This window comes from Neltuma alba, unplaced genomic scaffold, assembly GCF_004799145.2.
Source record: "Neltuma alba isolate B1F8T4 unplaced genomic scaffold, ASM479914v2 tig00003244_pilon, whole genome shotgun sequence".
Classification (NCBI taxonomy): domain Eukaryota; kingdom Viridiplantae; phylum Streptophyta; class Magnoliopsida; order Fabales; family Fabaceae; genus Neltuma; species Neltuma alba.
In genome coordinates, this window is record NW_021633204.1 from 44,039 (window position 1) to 61,169 (window position 17,131).

The 17,131-nt window shown below is 37.9% G+C and overlaps 3 protein-coding genes across 3 annotated transcripts; 2 read left to right on the top strand and 1 right to left on the bottom strand.

Annotated features, from left to right (window-relative positions):
• Positions 1-381: 381 nt before the first annotated feature.
• On the top strand, positions 382-1,692 carry LOC114741046 (transcription repressor MYB6-like). The gene is made up of 3 exons (XM_028929308.1): positions 382-568; positions 654-783; positions 878-1,692. Exons 1-3 carry the CDS (start codon positions 436-438, stop codon positions 1,530-1,532), a joined length of 918 nt encoding a protein of 305 aa, XP_028785141.1. The 5' UTR covers positions 382-435; the 3' UTR covers positions 1,533-1,692.
• Positions 1,693-8,813: 7,121 nt separating this feature from the next.
• Positions 8,814-12,657, top strand: LOC114741045 (protein DYAD-like). Its single transcript, XM_028929307.1, has 8 exons — positions 8,814-8,896; positions 10,116-10,484; positions 10,570-10,950; positions 11,035-11,092; positions 11,206-11,289; positions 11,420-11,715; positions 11,857-11,974; positions 12,068-12,657. Exons 2-8 carry the CDS (start codon positions 10,213-10,215, stop codon positions 12,161-12,163), a joined length of 1,305 nt encoding a protein of 434 aa, XP_028785140.1. The 5' UTR covers positions 8,814-8,896; positions 10,116-10,212; the 3' UTR covers positions 12,164-12,657.
• Positions 12,658-13,450: 793 nt separating this feature from the next.
• Positions 13,451-16,981, bottom strand: LOC114741044 (tetratricopeptide repeat protein 27 homolog; the record flags this gene model as incomplete). Its single annotated transcript, XM_028929306.1, has 7 exons — positions 13,451-13,863; positions 14,053-14,205; positions 14,690-14,812; positions 15,094-15,357; positions 16,054-16,120; positions 16,271-16,333; positions 16,896-16,981. Coding segments are annotated over 7 exons (846 nt in total), but the record flags the coding sequence as incomplete, so codon positions are not given.
• Between the last annotated feature and the right edge of the window lie 150 nt (positions 16,982-17,131).

Below are 17,131 nucleotides of genomic sequence, written 5' to 3' on the forward strand. Positions count from 1 at the left end.
AACTCCTGCAATTAAAATGCAATTAGAGCCCCTTTATGCAAATAGTCCATATATATTAAAGCTGAATATCACGCCCCTCGTATGTTCTCTATCTATACGAAGCTCAATCAATATTCATATTTTATTTCCACAGCAAGGCAGAGTCATTACAGGAGGAGGGTGAGGGGGAGTAGGAGGAAAAAGGAGAAATAAGGGGGACGAGAGTGGTAAAAAAAGAGAAAGAGAGGGAGCTACCTACCAAATCCAAAAGTAACCACAAACTTAAAGGGAACCACTCATGATCGTCACCAACTCGGTCAAACACTCTCTCTCTTCCCCCCAACCCAACCCCGAGTCAATTGCATTTTGCTCCTCTTCCTGCTCTCCACCACCCTCCCTCCTTTTATATCCCCCGCTTCCTCTTTCTTCCCCACAATTATCCTCCTCCACACATCCATGGGCAGATCTCCTTGCTGCGAGAAAGAGCACACCAACAAAGGAGCCTGGACCAAAGAGGAAGACCAACGCCTCATCAACTACATCAAGGTCCATGGCGAAGGTTGCTGGAGATCCCTCCCCAAAGCTGCTGGTATCCATCTATCTGTATATCTCTCTCTTCTTCTCTATCTCTCTCTCTCTCCCCCCATGCCTTCTCACTCTCTATCTTCGCCCAGGCTTGCTTAGATGTGGCAAGAGTTGCAGACTCCGATGGATTAACTATCTCCGACCTGATCTCAAGCGAGGCAACTTCACTGAGGAAGAAGACGAGCTCATCATTAGCCTCCACAGCCTCCTTGGCAACAAGTACATCTCTCATATATGTGATTACGACCCCCTTCAATTTCGTAAGTCGTTTCTTTTTTCTAATATATGATTCTCGACCTGATTGATTCCTCAGATGGTCTTTAATCGCGGCGAGGTTACCGGGCAGAACCGACAATGAGATCAAGAACTACTGGAACACCCACATCAAACGCAAACTCTACAGCCGCGGTATTGACCCCCAAACGCATCGACCGCTCAACGCGGCTGCCGCAGCAACCACCGATACCGGTGCCGTCGTCAGCAGCAGCAACGACGGCGGTAATAACAATAACAGCAAGTTCCAGTTGGTGACTGAGTTGGGTAGCGCCAACAACAATAATGCTACAAAGATCGTAAAAACCGAATCGCCCTGCGAGGACTCCAACAGCAGCAGTGGGGTTACCACAGAAGAAGCCGCCTGTGCACATGCTCAGCTCAACTTGGAGCTCACCATAGGCCTTCCCTCTGATCAGCCTTCTTCTGTAAACCAGGACAAGTTTAAACAACGACAGCCACAAGAGCATCCTCGGCCAGAACAAGTGTTGTACCACTGGTATGGCAACTTTAGTAGTGCTGGTCAAGGTGTGTGTTTGTGTTACGGTCTAGGGTTTCAAAGTAAGGATCAAGCATGTAGCTGCAAATTAGCCATGGGTGCTGTCGTGGTTGCTCCTAATGCTAGTAGCCCTCCTACTGTTACTGAAACTGCGACCGATACCATGTATAGATTTTACACCCCCATGAATATTTAGAGAGAGAGAGAGAGCTTTTAATTAGGAATCATTTGGGTACTAATCTCAACGCTTACTTTGTAATGTTGTGGTTATTACATGTTAGTTGCAAAATGATCAATTAAAATAGACGCTCTGCAGAATTCCTTGGAATTCTCAGATATAATTTTGGGTCCATACATTCGATCAGTTTTTCCCGCTTGTTTCTGTGTGTTTGAACTAACAACTAATTCCGGTCCATTCAAGCAAACCAGTCGACATTCAAAATCAACGGTCATGGTGAGGAAGGGGTTAGAAGTTAGAACTTAGTAACACCCGCATTCTTGTTCATTACACATCTCATCACAGACAGTAAACCTACTTTTCATTATGATAAAACGGTCAGGAACATTAAGTAATTAGCAGTTGGGAAGGACAAAATTTGAGAAGTGGGTATTGTACGTGGTGGGGTACTGATGGGGCGAGGCCGTACTGGTTGTTGTGTATATTTAATGGCCTTTGGTAGATCATTATACCAGTTGCGTTATATAGCAGCTTGGTGACCGATATTGGCAGTGGCGTTGCAAAGATAAATTAAAGCCCTAAATCCGATTCCAAAGTGCTCCGGAGATGGGATTTGAATGCAAAGTACGACGTAGCCATTCACCCGTGTCACCGCAAGAAGACAAGCAAGCAGAAATTGGCGGAACGAGTTGAATTATATTAGTCCAGTAGCATGCTCGCTCTGGACTTTCTTGATGCACGTTAATTATTACTCTTATTATTATTATAGTGAATAATTGTGTTTCTTGTTCTCTACCTACCACTAGAGAGTCTAGAAACTAGATATATACTTGCTGGTTTAACTTTGCTTAGTTGGAATGATAAAGAGGGATTCGTTCTCAAGACTTAAAACTTGATTTTGATAAGTGATGACAGATGGGAGGGGAATTCAAGTCAGTAGACGTGTTTTAAAGAATCCTGATCTTGATGGTTTTATTATTTGTTTTGGGTGCTGATCTTCCCAGAATTCACTGTGGGGAATAAGAAATTATTGAGAAGGATCCATTAAAACTTATCCTATAAATGGAAAATGGAATCCATTGGAAGACAAGGGTGAGGTAGCGACAGCAACCGAATACACATCCATGTGGCCCACTTCATGTGGTCGAGCAGAATGTTAGCAACCACCCTGTCTTTTTTAGGTCACAATAACAGAGAATAAATAACGAGTCCTTCTCCCAACATGATTGATCATTTTTATACAGGTGTAAACAATTAAATTATGAATTATAAATAATTTTAAAATCATGATGTGTACGTACAGCTGAAGTTGAGCCTCCAGTTAAAAGCTGATTATGCTGTAAAATGACATAATATAAAATTACAAAAACAAAAATATGGTTACATGGTTTTTGAGTTGCAACGTAAAATTAGAGTGATTTTTAATTAATTTGAGATTATTTAATTAGGATTGAGGGGTGGGAGTTGAGGAAGATTACAAGAACATAAAAAGGAGGATTAGGTTGGTAGATAGGAGATGGGGGGTGACGTAAGAGAGGACACCTACCCACCCTGTCTTTTCTCATAAATTCCCTCTTCTCTGCTGCCTGTCCCCCTTTTTAAAAAAAAAAATAATAAATAAAATGTTATGTTTACTTTTCTAGGTTAACATGATTGATGATTTAATAATAATGGTGCCACGTCACATTCACGTATCCTGGCTCAGGCGGGCTTCGTGGCGTTCTAGAAGCTCCTGAACTTGCGAAAAGGGGCACGTTACTCCCACCTAATTCCCTTCCCTTCCCTTCCCTTCCCTTCCCTCTCCCCATGTGACCCTTTCCCGCTCTCCTTCTCTCTCTAATAATTTTTCTCCCACCCCGTCCATTCCTCCGCGATCTTCAGTTTTCACCACACTTACTTTTATTTAATAAAATTATTATAAATTCTTTTGCCAACAATAAAATCAATGCTGTTTGTTGTGCTTTTTCCAAAATTTAATAATACCTCCTATTCTTAATGTAAGATTCGGTTTGATTTTTATTTTGATTTTAAATATAAGATCTCAATCTCCTTTGTTTCTCATAGTTACTCAATTTTTTAATACATTTTTTCTAATAATTATAGTTCTAGTCAATATACTTGATTAGTAAGGATATTTTAAGAAAGACAACGCTTATTTAAAAAAAATAACTAACTCAACTTATTTTTTTAATCTTTTCAAATTAGTTAACCGGTTATTATAATTAGGATCAAAAATAATATTAAGTTAACAACATATACATGCCATATAATTAAGTATTGGGTCGGTTCCTTTGCATCGGCTCTGTCCACGAACACCACCAACTTCTGGACACGTTTATAGACGTCTCTCAACCAAGTCCTTTATTATTACTACTATTCATGGTTTTTGTTCGCTACCTTTATCAAGAGAAAGAGAGTGTTTGGCTGGCTCGAAAATTATTTTTAAAATTATGATTTAATTTTTACATAAACACTCCCTAAGTCACAACCGTGTTTTGTGTAAATATAAGTTTACATAGCCTATTTAAGATAATGTTTAAAAATACTTATAAACACATTTTATATAAGTTAAAATAAAAATCCCTCTTACATACTTATTTTATATTCTGTAAATATAAGTTATTTAAACGGGCTCATGTCCATTGAACCCCGCATGTAAGCATCCAATAACGAAATCACATTAATTCAAAAAGCTGATTAAAATTTGTTAAATATAATAAACATGTAAATAATATAACTTACTCTCTTAAATATAATAGACACCATTATTCATGAGAAGAGTAAGAAAAAATGAGCAGAGAACGGGATTAGAGAGAAAAAGTAAAAAAAAAAAAAGTGAAATATATATATTTAAATAAAAATGAAAATAAAAAAAATATTAAATCATCACATAATTTCAAATTGCATCTTCAAAAAAAGCTCTTTAACGATTTGATGCTTATATCTTCACAAGCTATAGAGTTTATAACAACTGATCTATTTTCTCTTGAATTTCACAAATTTTGAAATGAATTGTATTATTTATTAGTTATAAACTGGTAAAATTTGAAGCCCGTTTTTTTCTTGGCGCTGCCCATATACTCGGGAAAAAATATCACACCATTGGGAGCGTTTTTGTTTTGTTTTTTTTTTTGGGGTTTGGAGGTGCGGGTCCCAGTGGGAGGAGCCCAGGCGGGGGGAGCACTGAAGGATCCGCCCAATGGTTGGGGTCGCATGACCTGGTGAAACGCGCGCCCATCATTTCGGCATTATTAACTTTGTTTCCTTTTCTTATTTAAGTGTCTCTGCCTAATCCAAATCCACAGCTTTTCCCCTTTTATTTTCTCACTTCTTCCTCCGCTGTCGCTTTTTAATTTGACACCCAATCCTTAGAATAAAATTTCCTTCTTGTGCTACTATTAATTTCTCTCCTTTAAACATTAAATAAAATTTTCCTTCTGGTCTGACTGGCTGACTTGCGCGGCCAGGACTGGATAGATAAATAATTCAATATTTGACGTTCACAGATAAATAGTGTTTTGATGTATAGACCAGAAAGGAGACAAAAATGCAACAACGTTGCAATGGGTTAGGCCATTAGTTTTTCAAGCACATATTGGATTGAACAGAGCGCCACGTTATATATGGGTCAGACGATTGACCCATGATGGCCTTATATGACTTGCGCGCTCAGACACATGGGACAGGATTTCAAAACCGTTGACCTGCGTAGCACTTGGGCATGCGAATAATTTAAAATGGCACTTTTGACCACGTGACATAATATCAACACAATGGAAGAAGCTAAAAAAGAAGGGCATAAAAAAAGGTCTCAATTTCAAGTCTCCTAGGGGATGAATCCATGGGAGAAGCACCCACGGTAATGCAGCAAATAGCCAGTATACTCGGTCATGAAATATCGGTTCATGCATCTAAAGTCAAGCGTTTTGATCATTGCTATTTTTGTTCCAGTTCATGCATTTTCTTCTTTCTTCACTTTTCCTCTAGAGCCCATCCATACATTTTTTGTTTCTTGGGGCCGAGCTATATGCCCAAGGTTTCTCTGCTTACAAAATTTAGGAAAAATAAAACTTTTGGTCCCTCAAATTTAGGTCAATTTAGGTTTTGGTCATTGAAATTTAAGACCTGAGGTATTGATCCTTGGAATTTACTTCGTTACAAAATGTTAGTCCCTGTGAGTCATGTGCCGTTACAATTTGCTGAGGTGGCACAAACAGTGTCTGATTTGACTTCTGACTTGGTAACATGAGCTGATTAAGTGGCATGGGAGATAGATATCTGATGTGAAAAAAAAAAGAAAGAAGATGCCTATTTAAAGAAAAAGATAGAGGACCCATGTTTAAAAAAAGACAGAGAACTCGTGTCAGATACTTGTGGGGGAGCAGAGGAAAACAATGGTGCATATGGAATAAAAGAAATCAACGGGAAAGGTGCTAGGTCAAAGAGGAGCCACACCTACCAGCGAAGAGTGACGTGGCCTTCACTAGAATAGCAGCATTTCCGACAAATGGTGGTGTGACAAAATTGAACCCACTGTTTGCTTCTTCAATTGTTTGCTGAAAGGTGAAGAAGTAATGCGTGTTTTGTATATAGTTAATTAACTAATGTTTGAGAAAAGTAAGGAGTCAGCCGGGGAAGGGGAAGGATGGGAATGGTGATTGATCCATGAATTGCATGTTTGATTCAGAGTTGTTTGCTTTAGTTAGCCATATAGTCGTTTACTGTTTTTGTTGTTTTCGTAGATTTAACCTATTTAATGCTTCGGTCTTTGATCCTTTTCAGCATTGTGTTTTCGTGCATGCTCTGTTTTCAGTTTTTTATGCAAGTTGTTGGCATGAGCAGCGAGAGGGTGCTCATTTGATTTCATTTTATCATAGACCACTGACCTGTCAGTTTGAGCATCCATATTGTTCTTGTTGAGCAATGAGTGTACTATGTTTTTGTTTACCTCCGTTGCATTGTGCTCTGTTTTTTGCTTGAATTGTGGTACTATTTTGATTGTTTCTCCAATACATATTCAAGAATTGTGTCTTTTCTCGAATATGTGTTGGAGAATTGGTACCACTTCTATTCCATATGCACCTTTCCCGTTATGGGTCCTCTCCGACCTAGTGCCTTTCCCGTTGTTTTTTTCTATTCCATATGTACCGTCGTTTTCCTATGCTCCCCCATGAGTGTTTGATGTGGGTCCTCTGTCTTTTTTTAAACACGGGTCCTCTGTCTTTTTTTAAACATGGTCCTCTATCTTTTTCTTTATCTTTAATCAGGCGCCTTCTTTCTTTCTTTTAATTTTTTATTTTCCAAATCAGATATCTAGCTCCCATGCCATTTAATCAGCTTATGTTGCCAAGTCAGAAACCAAATCATTATAGCTGACATCGTTTGTGCCACCTCGATAAATTGTAACGGCATATGACCCCAAGGACTAACATTTTGTAATAGAGTAAATTCCAAGAACCAATACCTCCAATCTTAAATTTCAGGGACCAAAACCTAAATGGGCCTAAATTTGAGGGACCAAAAATTATATTTTTCCTAAAGTTTAGATGGGTTCAATCTTGAAACCCGTTAGAATTAGAACATGTCTCTAAATTTAAAAAATATTTACAACTTGTCCTTCAATAAAATCATTATATTAGTAGTAGAATTTAAACTCACAACTTTATAGGTTATGAGTCGATTTCTTACTAATTAGATTAATTTTTGTTAGTATATGTGCAAAGTTGACAATAGATAAATCTGAATTCGTATAATTGTCTTTTTTTTTTGTTTTCACCAGGGTATCCATCGGAGCGAGCCCAATGACTAATCCCTCGGGTACTATCGGGCTCAAGATGAGGACGATCCTCCCAGACACGTTTGCTCCATTCCCATCCCTCCAGGAATCGAACCCTAGAGGCGATGGTTAAGGGACACAACTCCCTTACCAGTTGTGCCAGCGCGCGCTTGTTCTAATTGTCATTTATTTTGTGGTATTGATGTGAGAAATAGATGTCACTTTGGGCCGGGGGGAGGGATCGAAAAATACGCTTAAACCGGCATTTTTGAGCATCGGCTGGAAATAGGCCCGTGAACGTGATTTAACTCAATGAGTTAGGGTAAAGTGAGCAATCTGGTCCGTTCAGAAAGTGACACGTGGTGGGAAAGCGAAAAGATGGTGATCTGAACCGTGTGATTGATAAAAGTTGGGGCGTGGGGGGAAGTCATCCAATCATTAATCATCCATCCATATGAATTCACCGTGTCCTCAGCGATGAGTTGTCAAGTTTTGTGTAAAATATTGGTACATATTGAGTTTTTGTTTTAGTTTAGTGCTTTTAATTTTTGTTACAAGTTTATTTTGACATTTAAAGTTTAAATTTGTTTTAGTTTTGAATCATTGCTTTCTGTCGACTTTTCTATTGAAAAATTAATTAATACTAGAGGTTTTGATAAAATAAAATTTTCACTTTTCAGGAGTACTGGTATAGGCAATAACCAGAACCTTAACTCCTTCTTTTGAGACTTTCTTGAGCTGTGCCTAAAATTCTTTTATTAAAAAAAAAGAAAAGAATCTCCAATTTTCAAAACCCGAACCTAAATGAATAGTCCGACAGACCTTTTGATTTGGGCTTCTCCTCACGTTTCTCGGGTGTCACTTTGACAATTTCTATAAAGTTGGGCTTTCTCGTTGTGGCGTTTTGCGTCTCATTTGCCCAATGACCAGGTCCAAGCACATCAGGAGATTATAATTCACGTTGGATAATATGCTGGTAAAAAAAAAAAAAAAGGTTATTGCATGTAGAATAAAAGTTATCACCAGGAAAAAATAATTTTGTTTTTGGTCCGATGCCTAAAAGTTAGCCTTAAACCAATAACGAGAGGGTTGAATGATTGTGGGGATTGTATAATCAAATGGAGAAAATAGATTTGTCGGTTTTGAACTTTCTATTTAAAAAAATACTGGGGGTTCGTCAGTCATTTAAGGGAATTATTGCGGGCAAAAAAGGAATTTGGAGGGACGATTATTTTATTTTTGAATAATGCCAACTTTAATACAGGCTTGGCTTCGTGGTTTGACGAAACGATGAAGCGGAGGAGAAGGAGAAGGACGGGGGTCTTGGAGGAATAATTGCGCGCGTGCCAAATTAGGGAAAAGAATGTGTGGGCCCCGACATTAAAATTACTAAAATTACAATATTTAATTTATTAATAATAATTTTGGAGGGTTTTGAGGGGGGTTTGGCGGTTAGGGTTTTGTATTGCGCTGTTCGCCTTTATTTTCTTTTGACGTTATTTGGCCCTCCTCCAGTGTTCGGGTCTTACTGTTTTCCTCCCTCTCGAGCGCCCTCTCCTTTATCTGCTCTGTCTCGCGGCGCAATGTCTCGCTGATGCACCGAATGGTACGGCGACCCTCTTCTTTTGCTCTTCCCCCCTTGAATTCCTTGACTACTATCTCTTTTCACGCCCACAATTCCCATTTAGTACTTTCCTTATGTTTCAAGTGGCGGCATTGCTTGATTGCTGCCAGAATTCTGGACTGGGGGGTTTTTAGTGGCTGATAATATATCGCATTGTCTATATACTGAATAATACATTTAGTTAAATTTTTTTTGAGGGGTTTCATCTTGTTTACGTCTTACTTCTTAAGCCAATCTGCCTTGGTTCAACCAAGCCCTCTTTTTCTAATTGTTTGCGTTTCGCTTGACTGATCGCTTGGCGCCTTGGACGGTCTTGCTTGCATCACTGTTTGATTGTGGAGTAGCGTGTCACAACTAGTAGTACATTTAGCGTTTTGCTTCCATGATAAAATAGTTAAAAATCCCGTTCTGGCACTTTTATATATATATATATATATATATATATATATATAAATCATGCGGTTGCTTCTTGATGCTTCATTTGAGGGAGTTCTGTTGCGAATACGTTTTCTCTGCATGGGCGTGTTCCATCACTTATGTATTACTAGTTTGTCATACTTGTTATGTATGAAATTTTGATTGCTTAATATTTCGACTTTTTATTATTCCCCTTTCTGTTAATTCTTCTTGTTATGCCTGATTACCCTTCGTTCACTTTAGCCTAGTTGAACTGTATTATAATGTTAAACCCATAATCGTGAAAAAGTACATGATTCTCTGAGCATCCGGGGTAGATTTTTTTAAATTTCTTTAGGGGATCAATAATGTAGGGAAACAGGGAAAGGAAGGCAGCTACAATACTATTCTTACTGTTGATGGACATTTTCTGTTTGGTTTCTTTTCACCCCCTCATTATGTCTTGACTACCTTTGATGACCCAAGTTATAATCATAGTGTGGCATATCCAAAAAGAAAGAAAAAGCATAGCTGTAGCATGTTGAAAGTTGAAATTTATGGTATTGTCCTGCTGCTGAATATGTGATTTATATGATTATGAGTATGTATATTGCCATTCAATGAACCTTATGACCGATGTGTTAAAATATCCCATCAACTTCCTCAGCTGTTCCCCATATCTACCATCAGCCAGGAGGCCGTTTTTTTCCTTTAGGACATATTATCATTGTGAAACTACCTTCATTACCATATAGAACCCCTTTTTTAACCTGTCAAGCTTACTGTTAATTCATGCTTTTTGCAGCTTACTGCGCTTAAGATTTGTGTGCTTGAGAACTGTGCTGTTGTGAGAAACTGAAAGAGAACCTGGATTGTGTGTAGTTTATGAAAGAGTTGCAGGGATGGATAACTGTTGTCATCAAGTTACGTTCATTGGCCAGCCTGAGGAAAATGGAAGTCAACTTTTTTCAGAAATTCCAAAAGAGTTGAAAGATGCCGATGAACAAACTATTAAGACTGAAACTTTGTTTATACCAGTGTTTAAGAAAAGAAAGCGACTTAGCCTAAGTCAGCTTAGAGAGATAAAAGCAGGATTAGGTGAGAAGCAGACGCAAACTAGCAGCAAGCTCAAGACAAAGAAGCATGAGAGTAGAGACAGATGGTCATCTGAGAGGTAAAGAATGCATGTGAGGTTCTTTCTATCTCTGCTCTCTCTTTAATAATACAATGTGGTAAACTTAGGTGATCATCTACTGTAGATATAAGCTTGCTGAGCAAAGCATGTGGGAGGTCTTGAAGGCTAAAGGTGCAACATTTGCCAACCCAATCTCCCGACCTGCACTACGGACAGCTGCCCGTAAACACATTGGCGACACTGGACTATTGGACCATTTACTGAAGCACATTGATGGTAAAGTGGCACCTGGTGGGACTGAGCGTTTTAGGCGGTGGTTTAACACTAAAGGAATCATGGAATATTGGTTGGAGAGTGCTAACCTGGATAAGGTCCGCCAGGATGCTGGGGTGCAGGACCCATACTGGATTCCACCATCTACATTTAAAGCAGGCAGCCCCCCTCAGATTTCAGATTCTTCTGGCGAATTGAAACTGCTTCAAACAGAAATGGCCAAAATGAAGAAGTATTGAAGTTTGAAACTTGTGTATCAAGATGTTCTTGTATGCTTATTATTATATATGCATCTTAAATGCTGTTGTGTTGGCAGAGATATGCAGGAGCTCATAATCAAGAACCGAGAGAAAAATGAAAGTCATATGATGGAGGTGAATGCTGAATGATTAAGTGAATGTTTATCCACTTTATTGATTTAATTATTTAATGGTCTAATGTTTCTAATATCGCGCGATGATATCTCATGTCATATCTTTACTGGCAGGAGACACACAAGGAATTAGTAAAGTGGAAAGCTATGACTGAGCAACGCCTAACTGGGATTTTGACTTCTTTGAAGGGTGTACAGGTTCCTAGACATAGCTTCATTTCTCACCCCTTGAGAATTTTATGTGAAAGCTGCCATGATAAATATGTTTTCAGTTGGTTAAATTTTTCATGTTTGTGATCATAGTTTAATGAAGTTTTATATATTGCAGGGCATGTATGGTGATTTGGTGATTTGGAAAGGTAAAGTTGAGCAACAGCTTGTGGAAATAACAAATAAATTGAGTGATCTGAAAGCATCAAGGGAAGGCACGACCAATCCTCCTTTAGAAAGATGGGAAGATTGGCTTGAAAGCACCAATCTAGAGAATATTCAGGGAGATGATGAGCTTATACCATGGTTTGGGAGTACAGAGCTGATTAATCTTGAGCAAGGAGTTGCCCTGCAAGATCCTAACTCAGCCCTACCTAGTCAGCTGCTCAATGACAATGTGACTAACATGAAGAGGTAATGCATGCAAAGTCAAATTCTCCCCTATCCTCTTCTTTGCTGCTTCCATTTGAGAACTAAAAGAAAAACTAGCATAATGGGGGAAACGGCCACTTGCGTTCTGATATTCCTTATTTTTTGCTTGTGATAATAATCTAGTGAGTTGCTGGAAATGTTGCCCAACATTCAAGAGGAAGATCAACCTAATGTGACTCCAGATTCTTCTATCACTGTTAATTCAAAATCAGACCTTGACAACTCGGTGATGTTGTTTCAGGTAATGTTTGCATGCGCATATCATGTGCAATCATGTATGAGGCACTTCTTTTTTCCTAGTTCAATGTTGATTTAGCGTATTCTTTCCTCACAGGAGATGCTTACGGACTTGTTTAAATGGAAAGACAAGATGGAGAAGCAGATGGCCGAGTTATCAAATCATGTATATGGAATGCTGGCGACGAAGTAGCTCTACTTTGAAGTATCTAGTTTAGGATATAGGATTTTAACCACCATATGTTTTCTTATTACGCTTTAGATTGGTAGGGTTAGATATTGTACAGCGTCGACTATCTGATCATGAAAGAGCTTTTCCGACCACCAAGTTCATTAAAAGCTTCATCTGACCTGCACTATGCTGCAAATTGTTAATACGTTGGACTGGCCTTACAGTGAAGTTTGGTTATGCATCAGGGTAGATCCTTAGGACCGCTATGTTAATTGCCGTTGACCTGCTTAGGTAAGATTCAAGTTAGTTTAAATATAGGTGTTTAGGGTAGGCCATACCCGCAGTTCTTTGCCTATTAGCCGGAGTGATCCTTTAAAAGTAGGCTGTAGATCTATTTATGGGACAAGCTGACATATTTATATATAGAATTTTTACTGGATAATTCATCAGATCTTGTGGGCTTATGATTACGCTGAATTGCTCATATAATGTAATCAGCATGTTGAGTTTGTCTTTTGTATATTTCCCACATTCTATTTGCTGCGTTCAATCATGATGTTTGTTTGACAAGTTAATACGTTGTTTTTCAAAATATTTAAAGTAGTACTTTTAATAGGCAGGCAAGAGCCAGAAAAGGGAAGGCACGGTAGTCCTGATGAATTTATACGATTTTACGATGCCGTTATACTTGCGGAGGTTGAGATCCACGAAGGGAAAACGAGCGCAAACGGATTGTTTCGCTTGATCGTTTTTCTTAGACGTTGATTTGAATTTTGAATGATTCTGATTTAATTAATTTTTTTTATGTTTAATAGAACTTAAAAATAAAAACAATCTTATAATTGTTATTTCTTAAAAAAGAAAATATATTATCAAAAAATTGTAGTTTAAAAAATTTTAATCTAAACTATTCAAATTAGATTCCAAATGATTTAGATTTCATTAAATAAATGCCCATGTCCCATTCCTACTTTGAGAAAATAAAGGTGGCTCTTGGTTATCCATCAAACGTTATTTCAATTTGGTTTGATTGTTTCCTTTCCCATCAGCGGCAGTATTTTAAAGAATGTACTATCTCATGTCTTAAATATGAAAGTTAATTAATTAATTTAAATAAATTAAAAAAATAAATTAAATTAATTATTTATAATAAGTATTATTTTTTTGAAATAATTTTATTAGTCGAATATATTGACTAAAATTACTATTATTAAAAAAACTATTTTAAAAAATATATAAATATAAAAAACAAAATAAATTAAGATCTTATATTTAGAATCAAAATAAAAATCAAACATGTTACGCAACATAACCATCCATACAAAGCCGCAGATTCTCATAATTCCAGTCATATCCCTGCCGCCTCTTCCGGCTGAAACTAAGCCTTTGACCTCTGTTGACGGACCTTCGCGCGCATCCGTTTTCAATATACCCTTGCAGATTCAGTGGAACGAACTTCAGCGATAACAGAAAGCTCGACATTAGAACTTCGTATTTCGGACTCAACAATGCCTTCGATAAGATTTTAGCTCGCCATTTCTATGATAGCAGTTTGATTTTCATTTCATGGCAAGCCTGGAGACACCTGAACTCGTGTACCAGAGAAGCTCTGCATCTGAGAGTGGTAGTAATTAGGCATTGAACGATTGGAGTTTGATTTTTACTTCGTCATAGCAAGCCTGAAGATCCCTAAACTCTTCTGTGTCAGAGAACCTCTGTGCCTGGGATCATAAGTAATAAATCAAAAAATCTTACAGCATGGGCCGAGGGATCAACAAAATGAAATGAAAATCAGTATACAAGAATTTGGCTAAAGAAAACATTAAAACAGAATGCGAAATAATGAAAATAAAACAGACACTCATTATTTCAAGATTTTCCCCACTGAAAACACTCACTGAATGACTCGCCTGTTTAATGATGTTCTTTAGGTGCATCTCAGCCGTAAACAATTCTTTACGGCTGTTTGTAGATGAGGAGATTTCCATGTACAACTTGCAAAGTTCCAAAGATGCATTAGCTAACTTCTCAAAACGATTTCTGTCTTTCCATGTGTCAGATCCCTGATACAATATACAATCATGTAACAGTAGAATTATAATCATTAGGACAAATAGGCTTAACACTTACGAAAAGCTCTCATGAAGAAACTCCAGATACAATTTCAGCGTTAATAACATGTGAAAAGGATTGGAGAAAGTGGTTACTCTCCACTGAACATGAACAAGGCAGGACACAAATTACTTGGCATGCAAAAAAGAGGGGCATTACTTTTCCATTATGCATGTAAGTCAACCGCGTCTCAAGGAAACATATCATGATTGGATAAAAAATATCATAATCGAACACTTATTTCTCCCCCTATAATATCGAGATAACTGCATGAATTCTCAGTCATGGCATAGAGGTGTGCGGCTCTCTTTCCATGTTATGCATCAACTTAAATTCCTGACTTATAATGCTCTAAGCCTTTTCCCTACAGGAAAATACCGAGTTGAGGAAAACAAACATTGATTAAATATTGAGTTTGAACGTTACGAGAGATACCTGTAGTGATCTGACTTGCCTTAAGAGCGCTTCAGAACACATTAAAAGATCTCCTTTAATTCTGTGCCAGCGAGCATATAAGCCCCAGACATCAGCTGTTGATCCACTCCCACTTTTGACTATCTACATCAGAATAAGAAATGTTAAAATCAGGATCTGCAGACTTCTATGAGCTACATAGCTTACTTTTCTATCATAAAGGAAATCAACAGAAGATAGAAACATTTTTAAGCAGCTAGAATTAGGATGCACTGATTGCTATTTACAGCCTGCTAACTATAATTAATCAGAGAAGCAACCCAAAATGCATGCCACTATTTTGTCAGTGAAGGGAGGATTGCTGGAAAGAATGGTGCTTCTCTTCATCAATGAGAAGAAACACCAACATGAGGGGAATTTTGTACCTGCTGTAAAACCTTTCCAAGTAGCAACACTAATTGCTCAGTTTCCCGTGATCTTCCTTCAGTAGATACATCAGATCCTTGCTCGTAAATCTCTGATTCAGAATCATCTCGATGTCCATTATGCTGATTATTAGGTGTCACAGGAGAAACGGAATGACTTACTGAAACCCTTCTTTCCACCTCTCCCATAATTCTCTCCAATAATTCTGTATCCACTCTTTTGTTATTGCTAATGTCCAAAACCATTTGTTCCCCTTCCAAAGCCTAAAAAATTATCAAACTTGATGAGTGATAAAGAATCAACGAAAACAATGCTTTTGGTTGACAAAGTAAATGGTATGTGTCTTATGAGGTCACTGAATCTTTATGTACAAGCACACTCATAATATTGGTTCCCTACTATTCTCCCTAAATTCAGCTGTCTCGGCTCAGTAGCGTTATATGACTAGCTCTTATTAAAGTCAGTGAAGCTATCAGGGCTTCCATAAGTTCACTCTGCAAATTTGAGCAAATATAAATGGCTAGAGTAATATACAGAAGGACAGTAATGTCACTGCCAACATATGATTACCACATGCCTCTCAAGTTTTCAAACAGACAATTGCCTGGCACTCAAGCTTAATAGGTTTATAGGGCATGAGCATGAGCCCACTAAAATTTAGAAGCTAAGTAGCAAAGAAATGCATACAAGGCATTAAGCTGATAACCATCTGGCAGGATTGTCTCCAGGTCAAGTGTGAAGAACCATTGAGTTATTTTTGTACATAAAAAAGTTTTTAAGTAACTAAATATAATTGCCAGTCAAATTCACTGAAAAATAGGATGAGAAAGTGATCAGGTATTGAAACAGTGTTCGCATAACCTTTGCACTCGCATCTTAAGTCACATAGCAGACTCATAAGTATCCACTGAGACTTTTGTTGGTGAACAAAAATGAGAAAAAGGAAAGCGAGTGGAAACCTGACTGATATTACCCACATCAACTGCTACATGGCTGTAGTTCTCCCAGAGTTGCCAGCTATTTCGCCTGTCATCAAGGGTCAATAAAAATTATTTCATTATATACCTCTAATTTCCAAAGAGCTAGTGACAATGTATACAAATTTTAGATGTCCGCATGCATGTGTATCCAAAAATATTGCAGCACATATGAGAGAATTGAAGTCAAAGACGGAACTTGAACTTCAGGGCTTCTTTAAAGGCAATGAAGGATTCTTTACTCCTTTTCTTGATCATATGCCTGCATGATAGGTAAAATTGCAAATATTATGTCAAAGGTAGAAGGGGAAAAAAATCTACTTGATGATGAATGAATATAACGAGTGGAACATCAAATACAATCATAAACTGTGATACCCAGGTAAAAGGAGGACCTGAAAAGAGAATGATTAGAATTTCTCACAGATGGAGATCTAAGCAAGCATGGGGAACCCCCAACCTTAATTGGCATGTGAGGGAGAAGAACAATGTCACTAAAGTACTGCAAAAATTACATACGGCTACCCAAGGTAGGGCTCCACCACAAACTCTTTGCCATTTTAAACAAGTTAGATCCTATCTCTTTGCAAGGTGAAACAGATGATTTTGCGGTCCCAAAGGGTTTTGTGGGAAGAAGGGGCTACCTTATCAAGGAGCACCCTCATGCAGCAAACATTTATATAGATTACAAAAGGAAAAATAATAGAAAAGTTACTATCTCATTCATAGATTGGTGTGCATTTGCAGGTATATTAGTTGAAACAGCAAAACAAACCAATGCTTTTCTTATTTCTCAATAAGAGATGTAAGCCAGAAATACATACAAGCAAGCAATGTTATTCCAAGCTTCCCCATTTTCAGGATCAAGTTGAACTGCACGAGTAAACCCATCCAAAGCCTTCTCAATATCCTAGCCTGTATAATTTTCATGGTCAGAATATACTTCAGAGATCAGAAATAGAGAGTACATTATAATATTGGCATACTACAAAACCCATGGTCAATATGAGTATTGGTGCCCATTCTGATTCAAAACAGACGAATGAAATGATGGCATATA

Coding starts and splice junctions, on each gene's coding strand:
- LOC114741046 (XM_028929308.1), top strand. CDS start 436: ATGGGCAGATCTCCTTGCTGCGAGAAAGAGCACACCAACAAAGGAGCC. Junction 569..653: donor ATCCCTCCCCAAAGCTGCTG/GTATCCATCTAT, acceptor ATCTTCGCCCAG/GCTTGCTTAGATGTGGCAAG. Junction 784..877: donor CACAGCCTCCTTGGCAACAA/GTACATCTCTCA, acceptor TTGATTCCTCAG/ATGGTCTTTAATCGCGGCGA.
- LOC114741045 (XM_028929307.1), top strand. CDS start 10,213: ATGGATAACTGTTGTCATCAAGTTACGTTCATTGGCCAGCCTGAGGAA. Junction 10,951..11,034: donor GAAATGGCCAAAATGAAGAA/GTATTGAAGTTT, acceptor TTGTGTTGGCAG/AGATATGCAGGAGCTCATAA. Junction 11,716..11,856: donor AATGTGACTAACATGAAGAG/GTAATGCATGCA, acceptor ATAATAATCTAG/TGAGTTGCTGGAAATGTTGC.